The following is a 17,525-nucleotide window of genomic DNA, read 5'->3' on the forward strand; positions in this document are numbered from 1 at the left end:
GATAGTCAAAGGTTATTCAAGTGTATATTATTGAAATAAATATATTGCGGTTACACCTTTGCGAACAGTAGATTTTCGCTGCTTCCACGGCTTTTCACTTGTCCAGTCGCATTTGCCACCTTCAAAGTAGCAATCAGGCGAGGCTGTAACCGAAACAGAAATTTAGAAACTCAGAGGGAGATGATGAGAGACAGCCCTAATTGATAATTATATATATATATATATGTATTTTGTTAAAAATGCAAATAACCTTAAATACAAAAAGCCCAAATAGTCGTGTTCGTAAACCAGAAGGATGAATACAACACACCAAAAACTGGAATTCGACTCTGCCAAATTTTTGTTTTTAATAAGACTTCTTCAGGGCAGAAGTCTTATTAAAGACGAAAATTTGGCAGAACCGAATTCCAGTTTTTGTGTATTATGTATATTTTTTTCTACGAGCCCAATCTCAGGAAGGCGTAAGGTACGAATACAGAGTAAGAAATGGATATTTAGCGACTACGTGACCTGGCCGCGTAGTAGGTTGCCGCTAAATAAGCGTTAGTATGGCATAAGGTGCGTATCAAGGTTTCCAAGACCGTATAAGAAAAAATCTGCTTTTGTAAAACCGACAAAATCTACCTTCGTCCTCCCTACCAACCCAAAACTTTTGCAACAGATGTGAAAGCTTTGTGTTGAGTAGCCCTACTTACTTTGCTTTGTAATAGTCTCACAGGAGGTGAGAATCATAGAGACGTCGTCCACTGCAATGTCGCCCCTTATACCTCCAGTGGTCACACCCTCTATTACAAACTTAAAGACGAAAAAAACAATAAGGAAAATTTAAACCTGATAAATTTTTACTTTTATTGTTTTTATCCTCTACATGTTTAGAAAGGGCGTAGAACGAGCAAAAGGGACACATCAAAAGATTTTCAAGATTTCTAATGGATATATTTTAATATACCACTCACCTTGTAAGTATCGGTACTATACAAAGTACTTTGGGCAAATAGCCACATGTTGTCATGGTTACCCTCTTGTTGCCATACAACTGTCTCTGACGTGTTGGTTTTGACTAGTACTCGGAGTTGTCCAATATCCTTGCCATACATGTGGTACCAGAACTGTAGGCACACGGTCTCATTAGCATCAAGCTCGCCGCTTACCAGACGTGCCCTGTCACCCCGTTTTCGTCCTGAAGCTTCGATATACACATAGTGACCTATATTTGAAAGAAATCATCAGTAGCCAATTATGATAAAATTGTATTGAGACTTTCACTGTTTTGTTATGAACAAAAAGGTTTCGGAACTATATCAGGAGACTGATGTGTTGCAGCATAAGAGAATCACATCACCTTCTTTAGACATTTTGTCATGATCGAACAAAGGCCCGGTTTTGTCAGTTAATGTAGTATCAGCCCGAGCTACCCAATGGAAGTCATCATCGGCGCTGTGATCAAGTCCACAGAATCCAGTATCGAAATAGCAGTGACCTGTAAAAGAAGACGGCATACCACTGTAGGGAATTTACACACTATATATATATTTATACTTTTAGACATGAAAATTGGCGCATTTTTGCTGCCCTTAAAAAATCCCTATGATATAGAATGCCTAAGAAATGCTGAGAGAAATCATTGTATCATTCTGATATTTATATATTTGAATTAATTTCCCCACGTTAGTAACGTACTAATGAGTGACTTGCAGCGTCGATGAATATCCGGGTCACTGGCCGTGTTCACTGTGCAGGCTAGATTATCCAAGGAGCAACCGGGCGACAGGGCTATAACAGAATAATATCAGTAGTTTTTTTCAGAAGAGATGCCAAAGCGCGCGTGTTGACAGATAAGTATCAGCACCAGTAGGCGCTGACCACACAGCGACAACAACAACAACAATGAACACAGCAATATTAACCATGACGTTGGCAACGAAGCCGATAAGATCCACAGCGACAAAGATTACAGCAATTGCAGGGAAAACAGCGACAATAACGACATAGGCGACAACACAAGCAACACTTATGTCGATGAGGTGCTGTTACCACAAATAGCAGGGCTGTTAGAGAAGGACGGACAACTTTGATCGCTGGCGCAGGTTGACGCAAACGGGATACAAGAACCTTGAACGCACTGGAAGTCCCCGCTACAGAAATTGTCTGGATTAGAAAACAAGGCGTAAGTACAAATAGACGACACAGCGCAGCCATGCCCTGATCCCTGGGGATTACTGAGCCCTTAAATGATTGGCGAACACATAAACATTCGGTTTTGTGAGCTGCGAAATATGCGTCAACCTAACGGTACGCACAGGGTACTGTATAGAATACATGTCTGCTTACCGCAATTCTTTTCGTCTGTGTTATCAGTACAGTCTTTTTTTCCGTCACATAGTTGTGTGCCCATTATGCACTCGCCACTTGGACACAAGAACATGTTGGACGGACACTCACAGCGCGTCTCATCTGAACCATCCACGCATGCGAAGTCTCCGTCACAATACAAGTTCTTCCTGATGCATTTCCCATTGTCACACTGGAACTCGCCGCTGCCACAGGAATGACCTTCAAACATAGCAGTGTCAATTTTACGGTTGGGACCTTAGCATTATTGACTAGGACCAGCGCCTGCTGCAGATTAACTTCAGACTATTTAGTGTATTGTGTTTGAAACCATGTATGCATGAGAAGCCTTAGTAAAAAAAATCAGCATTGTTTTAAGTAAAGCTCGGGCTAAAAACGAGAGTAAAGACAATACTGCGGCAACAAACACATCACATATATAATTGGATTTGTCGTATAGTAATTGTGAATGTGGCATGTTTTTTCTATACCATTTTGCACAGTACCGCGTGTTGTTAGATAGTGTTAAAAGATGTAAGAAGAGTGCATTTCTCACCTGGGAAGCTGAAGGTTGGCTTTATTGCACATGAGCGAGTTGTGATGCTGACATTAGCGATGGCGATTGCCCTGCTCCCATTCAAATGACCCGTGCCATTCAAAATAATCTGACCAGCAAGTTTTTGGATTAGTTTTGTTTGCAGAAAAATATTATTTTATATCACAAACATGCGACAATCATGTACCTGGACATCCGGCTCGGCATGCCAAGAAACTTGACCTGTTTTCCAGGAATTTCCATGGAATCCTTGAATTTCCCAAACAAGCTGTTTTTTTCGGGGTGATAGCCTGTAGACATCAACTTTCGTGGACTCAGTGCCGCTCATACGATAACGGAACTGAAGGCAAACACCAACTTTTGTATGGAATTCTTGAAATGGGATTCTCGGAATGATAAGGATGCCTTGCTCTTGATCGTCGATGTAGATATGATTCTCTGTTAAAAGGTACTTATATTGTTACATACTAATACTGTAACATCATTCTAAAGTGTTTACAGGAAAGATAATGTGTACCTTGTAGTGTGTTATTTATTTTCCAGCCGCTATTTTCTTTATTTTTTAAAATCTTCCACCCACAAAAGTCCTTCTTGAAGAGACAATGTGCTAGAACAACAGCTGTTGAATAAGGATAAGTTTTTAATATATTTGAGACACTAGACGCTCATACTACTTGCTAACCTAGCCGTATATGCAACGTGGTGGAGTCCTTAGAAAGCAGGAAACAGTTGGTAAAAAGCTAATAATAGAGAGCTTAAGCAAGTCAACACGAACGGCATCAAAAACGGCGCGCGCACTGACGAATTGTTGGAAAAACGGCGTTGACGTCCGTGACCGCGCGCGTAGAACGTAAAAATAGGGAAAATGCCGTTCTAGATTTCCTGTCACGGACGTCAACGCCGTTTTTCAGCAATTCGTGAGCGCGCACGCCGTTTTTGATGCCGTTCGTGTTGACTTGCTTAAGCTCTCTAATACTAAACTGCAGACGTGTACACAGGGGGGGGGGGGTGCACGGGGTGCCGGAACCCCCCCTCCCCCTCAGCCAATCCTGGGTACGCGCCTGAACTGTACAAATACATAGAAAAGCTTCTTCACTATAAGTTAAAATCCCATTGTACATGTGGGAATAAAACATAGAAGACGTGTGAAAACGTGTGTGGGCTTGTTTCTCATTCAGCCAGCGTTGTTTAGACATGTGGTTACTTACGTTGCAGATTCAGTGTTCCTATCTCATTCTTTTTTTCGGTAGTGTTATCACCGACGAATGAGTAGACTACCTATAGAGATTAGGTGAGATTATCGTTAATTGAAAAAAATCACAAAACAAAGAAACGAAAATCATCTTAAGGAGATTCGATACAGTTTCCCTAATTCCCAACCATCCTGTCAATCACAACTCGTATCTTCTGCTGCAGAAGATACGAGTTGTGATTGACAGGATGGTTGGAAATTCGGAAAACTGTATCGAATCTTCTTAATAAGTTAATGCACATATCTTACTTCAACGGGATATGTACCAGGCTGGACATTGCCGTTTTGATTTACGATGAAGTTTGTCTTTTTGCACAGCATATTAGTGTTGTTATTTATAGACAGATGCCTATCAAACACATGTATTGACAGCTGCAAGAAGGCAGGCGGGCAAAACACGCCTTCACAGCAGAACTCGAAGGTACCTAAAACAAAGGAACATCTTAGGTGAGATTCTTTGATTATAGTGCACTTGATAATTTTTTCATTTCTTGGAATGCACTTACCATTTATATTGATGTCAGATCCGACCTTTGTTGATATATGGTTGCTGTTGCCAAAATGAACTGAAAGTATTCGTTTCCCTACAGAAATAATGATAAATCTGTCATGATTACAACACTACGAAGGTATTACAATTGTTTTGGTGATAGAAATAATTTTTGCCTGCAGGGTATTGCCTTAATGTCAGAGATAACCCAAAAACCCAATTCCTGATTTTTAAATCTATGCTTTCTCTTCCTGTCTCTTCTGTTAGTACCCTGGATTATTATTACCATGTGCTTTGACTTTCTCTGTCTCTTACGTATTGCGAGTGTTGTTTTACCTCTCAGTCTCTCGCTATCAGGGATTATTGTGGACTTGTGATTTTTATGTCAGTCTCTCGATACCTGGTACTATATTGAACATCCGGCTTCTTTCTATGGGTCTCTCTTGGGTCACGTTGTCTGGGAGCGTCATCCCGACCCTAAGATAGTCGTCACCGTAGGCCTGAGCCATGAAGACAGTAAATTTGTAGAAGTAGCAGTTGTACAGGAAGACTGGCGACGCGGTCTGACTTGGAAATCTATAAGAGGATTCATTTTAATTCTAGTGTAACACTTCATGAACCCCTTATTTATTAAAGGTTGTCGGTTGTTGGCTTGTTTGCCTTACTGATGTACCCCACACCCATTTATACTTGGCCCAGGTCTAAGCGAATGATGGGAGTAAAAGTCAAGCTTAGAATAAACAATAAAGGGCGTTCTTATTCCTTGGGCGTAAACTCTGTTTTGGGGGGTTGCCTTTACCCACACTTCGAAGACTGCGGGTTGAATAAACATTTTTTCTGTTAAGCTATGGCCAGTACAATTCTAGCTTACTTGTTCCATGTGTCAATTCCTGTAGGCTTCGTTGATTTTGCAAGTGGCTGATTTCGGACCATCTCTTTTTGCTTATGGCCTATGCCCGGCTCGTACACATCTGAGATCCATAACTCGCACATGTCGTCGCAAATTATGTTGAAAGTGTAGTTCCCTGATTCCGGAACCTGGTTATAAGTAATAGGGATTCATTTTCTATTAAAGATTATTTCAAACAGTAAATACATTGTGATTTTTCGTCACGATCAGTTATTGCAAGTGAAAGTCGTTGTTTTGAAAAATAAATGATCTTTACTGTCAAACTAGCGTGTTTTTTAGATTGTTGGTTTAGAGTGTTTGTTGTGTGAGGACAGACGTTTTCTGCCAACGTCTAGGTGTCAGCTACCAGTTTTTGCCAATGCATTTGTTGACAACCAGCACTCAGTGATAAATTGGAAAGGAAGAGGCCTCTGTTGTCTAAAATAATATAAAAAGGGTTGAGCCCTGCAAGTTGAGGGAGGGAGCCTTGAGCCTTGAGAATGCATTTCTTCTTAAAAACAATATAACTTGACTCTTTATTTACCAGTAGAATTGTAGTAAGCCTCTGCACGTAATTCTTGAAAGAAACTTGCGGTGCATCCAGGACTGGAATCACGTGGGATCCAGTAGGGGTGGTGTTAAACACTTTGTTTTCTTTCAAGTTGCGTGACTGCTTACTTTTGTATACCGTGTTGTACCAGACGTCACGCAACACCCCTCTAGCACCACTGAGGCTACCTAAGATCAATTAAAACAAAAGTAACAGCCATTAGGCTACAAACGATAATGATGACCATGTCGATGATGACATTGCTGTTCTTAATGTCGATTAAGGAAATATGGAAGAAGATATTGAAATGAGAATGGCTAAGAGAAATCATGGTTGTGACAGGGAAGAAGGATTGAGGTAATTATATTGATGAAATGTGTGATAATACTGAAGGCATAATTGTGACATTTCACACTATTTTGTAACGATGTGTTAAGACCAGCCGTCTCAGTTCGTCAAGATTTCTCGGAAAAATGAACTTTCGGCGCCCTATCTCAAAATTAAACTGGTAATAGGTATGGGTGACCTCAGTATCCTGTGAAAGTTTGAAGCAATTTGGATAAATATTTTTGGCGATAGAAGCCAAAAAGTAATTTTTCGTCTCCCGCACCCGGATTTGAGACAATTTTGTGGTTGTCACAAAAAGCCTAAAAATCAAATCGCAAAGCGTGATAAAACAACTGCCGCTTAAATAAACCTAAAGCATAGATAATAAAGAACTCCCAGGCTGAAAGATAAGCTGTTCTGTCAGCACCTTATTATTTTAGGTGATTTTATTTTATTTTATGTTTTTTGATGACTTTGAAAAGCCTTAAAATAATCGTGAAATATCGCCGATGTGATGTGGATTTGGCAAAAATGATTGCATTCATCGAAAAGAGCATCATTTTGGCTTTCGATATGTGGAATAAAATTTAGGGGCAAATAAAATCCGACTTTTTTACAAGCCGAAATATGACCCCCATTTGACCCTAATTATAAACAAATGCCTTCTACTGTATCGGGTTTCCCGCATTCAAACACCGCCTCCAAAACACCAGGAAAAAAAAGAAAGCTCAATTAAAAAGGAATATACTTTAGGCAAAATTTAATATTAAGGGTTATAGTTTCATAGCTTTTTATAGCACTTATCTGCGATTTTTAGGCTCGCGTGATACTGTTTGTTTGCTGCCATGCATGCGTAATTAAAGATAGCGTGACAAACAAAGCGACAAGCATAAATTAGCTCACCAAAACTGCGATAAGATTATTCTGCTAATTACTAATTAAAGCAACGGTTAAAAGAAGAAAATGGGGGATATGTATGTTTTTATTCAATTTACAAGCGATACTGGTAGATTTGTTAAACTCTTGAGTCGTCTTTGTTAAATTTTTACAAATTATAAGGAACGCTAACATTTGCGACATTGTGGCCTCTCCGTTTCACCGTAAGCTGTTCTTTTTTTAGTAAAAGAAAGTATTGAAGTTATTGTAAAACTTACTCTGGTCGTCACAACAGGCTGTTGGAACACATTATCGATTCAGAAATTTAATTTATGTAAGTATGGAAAAATTATAGTCGCCCCGAGAAATCGTGAATTTATTTTGCACAACTACAACTTTGAATAACATCCACGAGCGCGGCTACAAAAGGAGCTTTGCGTCGGGTTGCTTCGGGCACTTGAAGCTCCAGCTCTTTGCAGATAGTGGAAAGGGTGGCCACTGAAAGAGAGGTGAGCCCTGACATGGAGTATAAGTGGCACAGGTCGATGCCGTTCGCTTCTATCGGGTGACTTAGTTGGCACTCATCTAGGATGGCAGCTCTCGTACGGAAGTAGGCGGTTTCCTCCTCCGCAGCCTCTACTGCCTCCGCATCCTGTGCCGTTCCCTCGGAAATTTTACTTTTTGCTGATTTCCGGGAAAAAAACGCCTGTACTTGGCCTGGTGTAAGGAACTCGCTGATTATGAATCGGCGTTCCCCTGTCACTCCTCTAGCGTACCGCATCTTCTGAGAGACGGTGCCGGGATCCATCTTGTGGCCGGTCTCCTGTCCCCGGTCGAACATCTCATCCAAGAAGGCCTTCTGGTCTGCCGTGAAGCGGACGGTTTTCTTGCTTCCCTTGATCGCCCATCCTTGCGGCAATATAGAAGTGCGGCTTGTTGGTTCTAACGCGTCGCTCCCAATAGATGGTACGACCCGCTCCTCCCCGACTACTTTTTGGTGGTAGCCAAGCTTGGCCCGGTCAAACAGGCATTGCCGTTCTTGGTCCTTTGAATAAATGCTTTAGTAAATGCATGCCTTAGTGTGGGCAAAAGTGCTTGTTTATGTTATTTATACAAAGGTTGGCCTGCTTTTTAAGGTTAATATTCATGGGCATGCATATACCTTATAGTCGGTTTTTATGTAGTGTTTCCCCTCTTTCAACCGTCGCTTGGAGTCTGTGACCCAAGCTACGCTGCAATGAATGCTGGTATCTTCAAGCTGCCCCACGATGTCAACCAAGTCATCAAAACTCTTGGCGCCGTCGGCGGCGATGTAATCTAGCCCCTGCAAGGACCTCCGGACTGATGCGGAGCATACTGTAAGTAGTCGTCTTACGGTTGATTCGCTGAAGGGTATCAGTGCGGATTCCTCACAGTACTGCTGATATTGTTTGTAGATTCTTATAGGAATCAAACAGCGAATGACATTCGGTGTTTCTAGCACCCTTCCATCCGTGAGGCGTAGGTGTCGTTGACCATACGGCAGGTCTTGGATCACGTGTGGGCTTGTGATGAATGACAAGAAGTGATCTAGTCTCGAATCATCGATCCGCACCCTGTTGATCGATCTTTTAGGGACAGCTGCCCCGCGGCCGTGTTCAATGATGTGTCGACGTGCTATGCTGTATCGATACTCGGTCAGTCCCGGGATGAATGATCGGAGTTGAGCTAGAGGAACCAGGTCCGCCATGATGGCCAAAATCTGTCGCCTTGCACTCCAGCTTTCAGCATTGCGATATGTCTCTGCCAAGGCCTCAAGGTACTTGGTATCTACACCACTTTTGACGCCCAAACGACGCTCTACTTCCTGCGAGGCTAGGACGGTTCGCCAAAGACTTCCGGCATCTTCAGGAGAAATAACTTCAACCACTGAAGATATTGCAGTCCCCGCCTTTTGTACATTTACATTTCTTGCACGCTCACCAAGATCATACCATTTTTTCTTTGGTTTCCCGATTCTGACATCAGAATGCCCACACACGAGTAGCAATTCATTGAGCTTTTGAAGTCGGACCTCGGTTTCGTCGACATCGCTAGAGGATGATGGAGTGCTCAGGTCATCCGATAAAATAAAGGTAGGGTCTTCTAGCGTTAGATGCCCAATCGCCTCCGTCAAAGAATCATTGCTTCCGCCACTTTGAAGTTCCTCAGCCTTTGAAAAAAAGATTGATGGTTGCATGTATATCATTTTGTTTGAAAATTTTCTAATGATTTTACCGTATTTATTATCTATAAGATAAGTGGCGCATCCAGAGAGTTCACCCCACCTCCTCGCTAAATCCCACAAATTTATTTCCCTCTTTGATAACTTATTTCACATCTATTCACATCGTTGCACTCCCCCGTCCCCTTAAGATATATTAGATCGTCGCAGTATTGTACATTCTGACATTTTTCCTTTAATTTTCTATCCTGTTGATAGTTTCAAGTGCAATGTCATTACATACCGCTGGCTCGTCTTCAAAACTGGATTTTGTAGTAGATGTTGATGATACGGCTGACACGTTACTCAATGACCGATTACCGCCCTCGCCATGGTGCGTTTTCTCAATCTTTAAAATAAAGAGGCGTCAACGTCAATACAACAGATGCTATTGAAGAGATGGCTATGATATTCAGTTTGATTCTATTCTAATTTTTTGCCACCTTATATTATTTTCTATGGGAAAGGTAAGGTAGGTGGGACTATGTTAAATTAGCTCTTTGTGAGGCTATTTTTTATTGTTATACTAGTTATTCATGCTATTTTATAATTATAATTCAATGTCGGAAAGGAACATTGACTCGGAAAGAAATGTAACGGCCTCGATTGCTACGTACCAAAAGTTCTGAACTGGTTGTTACATCCAGAGACGTGCCCGCTAGAAGTAAAGATCCGGGGGAAAATGACAACTCGCCTCGGCATCTCCTACAAATTCCTACACAAAAAGTAAAGTGTAAGACACCAGACGCTTCGATTCCCCTCTCTCCCTGCGAGGTAAAACTATTCTTTCAAATTACAAGTGATATGGACTACTCACGTGATCCAACAGGCACGAGGTGCCCGGTTTGCTTAAAAAGCTGCTCTGACTGCAACAGAGTGATAGATGCCTTGTCGACTTTCGCCTTTTTTCCATGGCTCGCAAATGTAGATGGGACTGAGCACAGTGTCTTGTGACAGCGGTATCTGATGCCGTAAGAGTCACGGTGACGGGGACAAACAGTAAGACTGAGAAATTCCTCGGTGCACACAAATATCCCTAACGATGAGACCGTAAAAAAAACATTACTGAAATTTATTACATCGAGAAGCAACATCACTTAGCAAACTCCTCCCTCGATGATCACCACAATAATCAAGCAAACTTACCGACTCTTGCTAAAAGCAACTGTGATTCTGTCTGCAAGGCACTGTCCTTAATTCCAAGATGAGTCTTGTGAGCTCGAATGTCTTTATTACATGTTCTTATGATAACACACTCTGTATTCGCGGGGTTGTCTAAACTAGATCCGCATGGACCCTCAGCGTGCGAGGAAAACCCGCAGGTAGTCATGAGCTTGAGTGTCTTTACATAGAACTCCAAGTAATCTAACGATCAGAGGATCTGCGAATCTTTATCAGTATTGCAATTGGCTATGTGACATTGATAGACAGTCAGAGGCCGCCACACGGTTTTTGACTGTTTATACAAACGACTTATTTAATCAGCGGCTTCGCCCATCCCTTTGTTACGGTGTAAAAAACATTTCTTCCTATTAAAAGTGTGATATTTTGTCCAGATTGAATAAACAGCTATCGTCTTCTCTGGGATGTTTGTTTGGAAGATTACTCAAGTGGCTTTTACAATTTTACTTTATAAATCAATATCTGTATTTCACTGAAACCCGAAATTATCTGGCAAAACACGTATTACTGACGTATAAGTTAACGCGCGAACAGAGATGTAACCTCAATTTACCTGGAGAATGGGAATTGGTTGGTAATATTGAAAACAATAGTCAAAAGTATCAACTGTTATTTGTTTTTCTTCCTTTCTTTTTATGTAACGAATAACAGAACGCTGTTTTTTTTTCAGAGGTGAATAAATTAACCCCTCGAATTTGCATAACAACACGACCGTAGAATGGGAAAGAATATAATAAAATGCTTATAAAAAGAGGGATGGATAGAAATAATCAAATATAGGGAGATTAAAGAATAACTTTCACGGGAAACAATTTGGAGATGCTCATGAAGCGGGAGAATAAAGAACCGGAAGTTTGTAGGACATATAATAATTAGTAACTTCTATCATGCATCAGATTTTAAACTGCAATGAAAATATAATCTTAAAAAGCATATAAACAACACAGAGACAAGAATATTTGATGAAATACTAGCATTTTTAAGTATTATATTGCATCATTTCTTTTCGGGAGTTTTATTATAATTGTTATTTATAAGTTTTTGGTAGCGAGGCATTGCCAAGTGAATGTCGGCATTTGTTTATAATTAGGGTCAAGTGGGGGTCATATTTTGGCTTGTAAAAAAGTCGGATTTTATTTGCCCCTAAATTTTATTTCACATATCGAAAGCCAAAATGATGCTCTTTTCGATGAATGCAATCATTTTTGCCAAATCCACATCTCATCGGCGATATTACACGATTATTTCAAGGCTTTTCAAAGTCATCTAAAAACATAACATAAAATAAAATCACCTAAAATAATAAGGTGCTGACAGAACAGCTTATCTTTCAGCCTGGGAGTTCTTTATTATCTATGCTTTAGGTTTATTCAAGCGGTAGTTGTTTTTTCACGCTTTGCGATTTGATTTTTAGGCTTTTTGTGACAACCACAAAATTGTCTCAAATCCGGGTGCGGGAGACGAAAAATTACTTTTTGGCTTCTATCGCCAAAAATATTTATCCAAATTGCTTCAAACTTTCACAGGATACTGAGGTCACCCATACCTATTACCAGTTTAATTTTGAGGTAGGGCGCCGAAAGTTCATTTTTCCGAGAAATCTTGACGAACTGAGACGGCTGGTCTTAAATATGCCACAAGTTTACGACATAAAGAAGGCCAATCACGCCGCCATTTTATGCTCCCGCTCAACGCCGAGTGACTTCAAAGAATCCATTTCCATCGGCAAATTCAAGCGAGTAACGATATATTAAATATATTTTCAATCAAATATCGTCAATAGCATAACATTTGTATATTGTTATTTTGAAGTTTCCTTGCGATGAAACCGTTGTACTTTCAACTATAAACAATAACAAAGGCGTGGGTGATTGAGATTCTTTAAGCGGGATTCAGAAAAAGGACGATAATTGGAAGAGGGATATTATGATGAAATGATGACGAAAATTATTATCAGGCGTAGTCAAATCAATTAATACTATAGAGAAATTCATAATCGATGAGGGAATTCCACGGTAAATTTCACGCGAAAAACGATATCGCACGAGTCGCGCAGCGATCTATCACGTTCAGAAAGTTGAATCCATTTTGTTCTCAAGAAAAAGGGACAACGGTTTGATGGCGGCACCTTTGTTCTCGATGGTACATTTAATGGCTGGATATTTATCGGAATGAGCACAAACGCTCTAAGAAGTAATCGGCTACCAAATCTGTAAAGATTGGAAGTTCTTACCTGATATGGGAAAATGGACATATCAAAACAGAAAAGAGTTTTCACCTAAAACGCGTGTCCGTTCAAATTTAGAGAGAATCATGACTTCCTCCGGATTGATAGTAAACATGGAGGTTGACAGCAATGCCCATTGGGGAGTTGTTGAAGTGAGTTCCAGAAACAGACCGCTGCTCACTGCACCAGCGATAAAACGGTTGTGGTACAGAAGCTCAGGATTTTTACGCTTGGTGGGTAGCGACTCTAGTGCTTTTTTCTGGTGTCGTAGGCCGTGATACACTCTTTGAATTCTTGTATTTCGTTTGAAATATACGTAGCAATTGTATTTTCATTCATGTTTTTTTTGTCTTATTGCGCCAAAAGCCGTAATGTCGGTGTTTTGTTTTGACTTTTGTCGCCATTTGTTTCCTACTGGCAAGAGTAGCTTGGAAAGTTTTTCAACTTCTTGCAAATTCAGACTAAATCTCAGAGCGAAAGTTTCTTCCTAAACAACTCCATTCATCACCAAAACTAGTTTGATGAGAACTTTGATCTTCTCAGCTAAGCGTAAGTTTGTAAGATATGATTCGCGTTGGGAAAAATTTCGCGGTACACCTGTGCTTTCAATTCCACTTTTCAACTATTGAATTCCACAAAAAATCTCACTCTGTTTTGACCAATGAGACCGCGCGTAAGAATTTAACTAAAGGATTCTATATAATATTCTGTCAATTATATTATACTTACTTATAGACCTAGTGACAGTCTCACATATGACCAGTGATGCGTTACCCCCACTCAGTCTGATCGTCAGGTACTTTGCCTTCACTAGACGCTCGCAAATAAACACGTAACTCCGATGCACACCATACGGCAGGCGTTCCCCGCATTGAATTGAGGCTCCCTTTTCATCAGTTGATATGGCAGTAATGTATGCCAGGTGACTTTTGCAGCAGTCGACGTTTTTCTTTAGTTCTACTTTGTAAAGGTATTCATTCGGATCCATCTGCACTGTCAGGTATGGTGCCATCTCCTGTACAAATAACGTCCAACACATGAGTCAACAAGGTAGGTGTAACCATTGTTTTCATAGTTCATGAAGAAATTTGATCTAACCACAGAGCCGCCTAAAGAAGATCGATAAAAGGTCTTCTAATTCCAAAAGCCCTCTTGCAAATAGTCCTTGACCCTCCCTAAGCGTTGCGATATTATTGCCAATGTCATGCGGGTGTAGCAGCAGGCTTTGCTATTAGACATATTTGTTATTTGCCTTTTCTTGACCAGAGATGCCATATTTATTTCGTGTGAGTGCGAATACGTGCATCACAGCTTTGTTGGACAGAAGTATTAAATCAGTTGAATATTGAATACCTGTTTTTTTGAGGCGAAGCACGTAGAGTACAATCCATCAACTGCGTATGAGGAGTCCGAGCCTGTGATACTTCTAGATGAGGACGTCTTGCGAGCATGCGCGATGTTAACTACAATGTGTACAAAAAGGCATAAAATAAGTCATATATGGGTGCATGCCTGTGGTACAGTTTCCTTATTCATTTACATCATTTCCTGTATTTGCTTCACATTTAAATAAGGACTGTAATTTTCAAAGATCGATAATTGCATCTTTTGTCTCTCAAGCACGATTTTTCAACAGATCCCTATTTTGATTAAAATTGCTCTGAATGTTTATAATATCTTGAGTAAAGACTCACCGTCATATCTACGGCAAACAACTCCTGTAATCGAGCGGCACGACATAACCTGTAGGAGCGGTGATTCTTGGGTAATGATACCACACAGTTTGTCCGATCTAATCACCACCTCTTCTGAATTTGCTGCCATCAGACTACTGTTTACCGGGGTTCCATCCAGCCACCTGGCGTCTCCTTCTAGTACCAGACCAAGGTAGAACCGAGAGATAAGATTGGGTTGTGTTTGCAACAGGAAGTTAGAGACTCTTTGTCTATGATATTGATTGATGAGCGCCGCAAGTTTCGCATCACGTGTTGAGCAGTCCTTTGCTGCTTCGCCAAATGAACGTGTCTTGTTTATCTGCAGCTGGAGGCAAAGACCTCGAAGGAGAGTGAACCCAGCAGGGCAACCAATGGCAACTGTAATCAAAATAAATTAAGTCATGAAAAATGCGCAAGAAGTTGTTCTTGGACCAGAGAAATGAATATAATACAAAAAGCTGGTAGTCGACGCTTTCGTCATTATCAAGGCTTTTTCAGGTCAGAATCTGTCAGTTTAAGAATGATTTAAACATATAGTTAACCCAAAATGACTTAAGCACTCGCTTACTCACACGGCCCACTAATTTTAGAAACCTCCACTGATCGTGTTTCTTCGGATCTGCTCTATACATTTCCTGTATTTAAACTTCTGGCAAGTCGAACCGCAATCCTGAGCTCCAAAAACTTGAAAGCACTTTACATATACTTTTCATTACTTTATATTAAATGCTAATATTACAATTAATAGGAACATATGCGTTTTATGTAACCGATCTAATATCAGTGGCTGGAATCACATGCTCTCGTGGTCATTCACGAAGGATGTTGCTAGGAAGATTCGCATGAAAATCGGACAGAGTAGTATCGGTTTTTGCAGAAGTAGAAAGTTTATTCCAAAAGTGAAATGATTGTGCATGTGCAATGTACAAGACTATAATTGTTAATAGGAGACTGGCTGCAAAGAAGTTTGAAGGACTAATAATAATATTTGTAATAATCGTAATCGCGCGTCAAATAGACGTTTTGCCGTGCTCCCTTGATTACATGAGTTCTGTTTTTAGGGTTGTGAAATACGCATTGATAAAATTGATTTGAAAAACACTGTTTTAAAATATGCTGAAAGACCTACCTTTCCGTTGGCACAAATTTCGTTGAGCTTCTATTTGGCTGTCGTTCAGAGCTTTGTCGTAAAACTGCACACAAGACACTCTGCCTTGGAATTCGTTGTTGTTGCCTCTTGTAGCCCCAATGCGTACTCTGGTATTCGTGTACAACTCTTGGTGTTTCCTAGCATTTTGAACCAAAACTGTCCTATTTCCACTCCAAATCCGTACTTCTCCTGTATCATAATCATACGATGCCCCAATGTAATTCCATTGGTTTCTCTTATACATCCCTCGTTTCGTTTCCAGTCGTAAGTCCGGTTGACTGCTGGATCGAAACATCATTCGTGCGACGATTCTGCCTCTTACTATCCATAAATAAACCCCTTTCGAAGACTGCCTGTAATCTATGATTGGTCCAATGTCGTTAACGGGATAGACCCATGCTAGCATCGTTATAGAGTATCGCACATCCAAGCCACCATCGTTTGGTATCTCCACGTATGAAGAGCTTATCCCTCGGAAATAATAAGCTGTACCTAGCCAATTTACTCCAGGCGATATACCAATATTTAACCCTACCGCCCTTGGTAGTGGTGTGTCAGGGCTGATCTCATGTTCTCTTGAAACAGCATCCAAGGGGTATACGGCGACCGGGTTTTGGGTTTCTGTACCATGAATGAAAACAATAATTCTTCTTAACTTCGCTTATCATTTCTTTCTCATCTTACCTCGCCTTAACCATATCACCTTGTTGTATCATACCGTACCTTACCAGTGACACTATTTCTCTTTTCCTTATCTTGCCTTATCACAGTTTACCAATCCTTACTTCACGTGACTTACCTTGCAATACTTTGCGTCCAAAACCTGTTCTTGAGTGCATTAAACCCTTTCAACCGAAAAAAGATAGCCTTGCCAATATTAAAAGCCATTTGAAACTTATATTGAATTAATTCATATATCAGATCTTATTTTCGTTAGTGATTTATCTATTAGACATTTCCTTCTTTAATTTTGACTTCCAGATTTTATAGCCATTTATTTGCCTTCTTTTCAAAGTTATCTAGACTTTATCACTTGGAGGTTGTTTGCCTGTTATAGTTCGTAGATTGTCTAGACTATAAATCGATTATTGACTCACCGGTTATGTCCTGGCAGATAAAGTGATGCTTTTCCCTTGGAGGTTTGCCTGTTATAGTTCGTAGATTGTCTAGACTATAAATCGATTATTGACTCACCGGTTATGTCCTGGCAGATAAAGTGATGCTTTTCCCTTGGAGGTTTGCCTGTTATAGTTCGTAGATTGTCTAGACTATAAATCGATAATTGACTCACCGGTTATGTCCTGGCAGATAAAGTGATGCTTTTTCCTGCATGGCACACCGGACATTACCCACGGTCCTCCAATCTTCTTGACGAGCGTGCCACACTTCTTAAAGATATCACTTTCAACAGAATTCAGAATTGTTATATTATCGCTCTCCCATCTCCAGCGTGGAAAACTTTTTAAGCCAACCAGCATTGCGTACGTTTTAAGGTCACGCAGAATATCATAGACTTGGTCAAGATCCTTCTTGTATTGAAATGAGGCGACGTTACTGTTGATACCGTGGCATCTGACTAATGCTGACTCCCAGTTAAAATTGGCTTGCTGGAAGAACAGGCATGAATTTCTAATTCTGTACCAACCTGGCGGACACTTGGAGTTGCTGGACAAATCTGTATGCATTAAATCAAAATAGAAAAAATAGTAACGCAATACTAGAAAATGCGTAACGTTCA

At 40.4% G+C, this 17,525-nt stretch overlaps 1 protein-coding gene across 1 annotated transcript in view; it reads right to left on the bottom strand.

The window, feature by feature from the left end:
- The window catches only part of LOC5505747, a 48,749-nt gene that overhangs the window by 19,219 nt on the left and 12,005 nt on the right, over window positions 1-17,525 (bottom strand). Inside the window, exons 14-34 of the mRNA XM_001626455.3 lie at window positions 17,079-17,462; window positions 15,767-16,408; window positions 14,617-15,015; window positions 14,276-14,385; window positions 13,652-13,937; window positions 6,063-6,256; window positions 5,501-5,667; window positions 5,030-5,205; window positions 4,646-4,723; window positions 4,389-4,564; window positions 4,096-4,165; window positions 3,405-3,506; window positions 3,075-3,325; window positions 2,888-2,996; window positions 2,332-2,553; window positions 2,035-2,148; window positions 1,681-1,773; window positions 1,343-1,480; window positions 957-1,207; window positions 696-795; window positions 57-143 (exon numbers count right to left, since the gene is read on the bottom strand). Coding sequence (XP_001626505.3) covers window positions 57-143; window positions 696-795; window positions 957-1,207; window positions 1,343-1,480; window positions 1,681-1,773; window positions 2,035-2,148; window positions 2,332-2,553; window positions 2,888-2,996; window positions 3,075-3,325; window positions 3,405-3,506; window positions 4,096-4,165; window positions 4,389-4,564; window positions 4,646-4,723; window positions 5,030-5,205; window positions 5,501-5,667; window positions 6,063-6,256; window positions 13,652-13,937; window positions 14,276-14,385; window positions 14,617-15,015; window positions 15,767-16,408; window positions 17,079-17,462 — 4,149 coding nt within the window. The remainder of the gene's footprint in view (window positions 1-56; window positions 144-695; window positions 796-956; window positions 1,208-1,342; window positions 1,481-1,680; window positions 1,774-2,034; window positions 2,149-2,331; window positions 2,554-2,887; window positions 2,997-3,074; window positions 3,326-3,404; window positions 3,507-4,095; window positions 4,166-4,388; window positions 4,565-4,645; window positions 4,724-5,029; window positions 5,206-5,500; window positions 5,668-6,062; window positions 6,257-13,651; window positions 13,938-14,275; window positions 14,386-14,616; window positions 15,016-15,766; window positions 16,409-17,078; window positions 17,463-17,525) is intronic.

The sequence above is a fragment of the Nematostella vectensis genome, chromosome 5, assembly GCF_932526225.1.
Source record: "Nematostella vectensis chromosome 5, jaNemVect1.1, whole genome shotgun sequence".
NCBI classification, from domain to species: Eukaryota; Metazoa; Cnidaria; class Anthozoa; order Actiniaria; family Edwardsiidae; genus Nematostella; species Nematostella vectensis.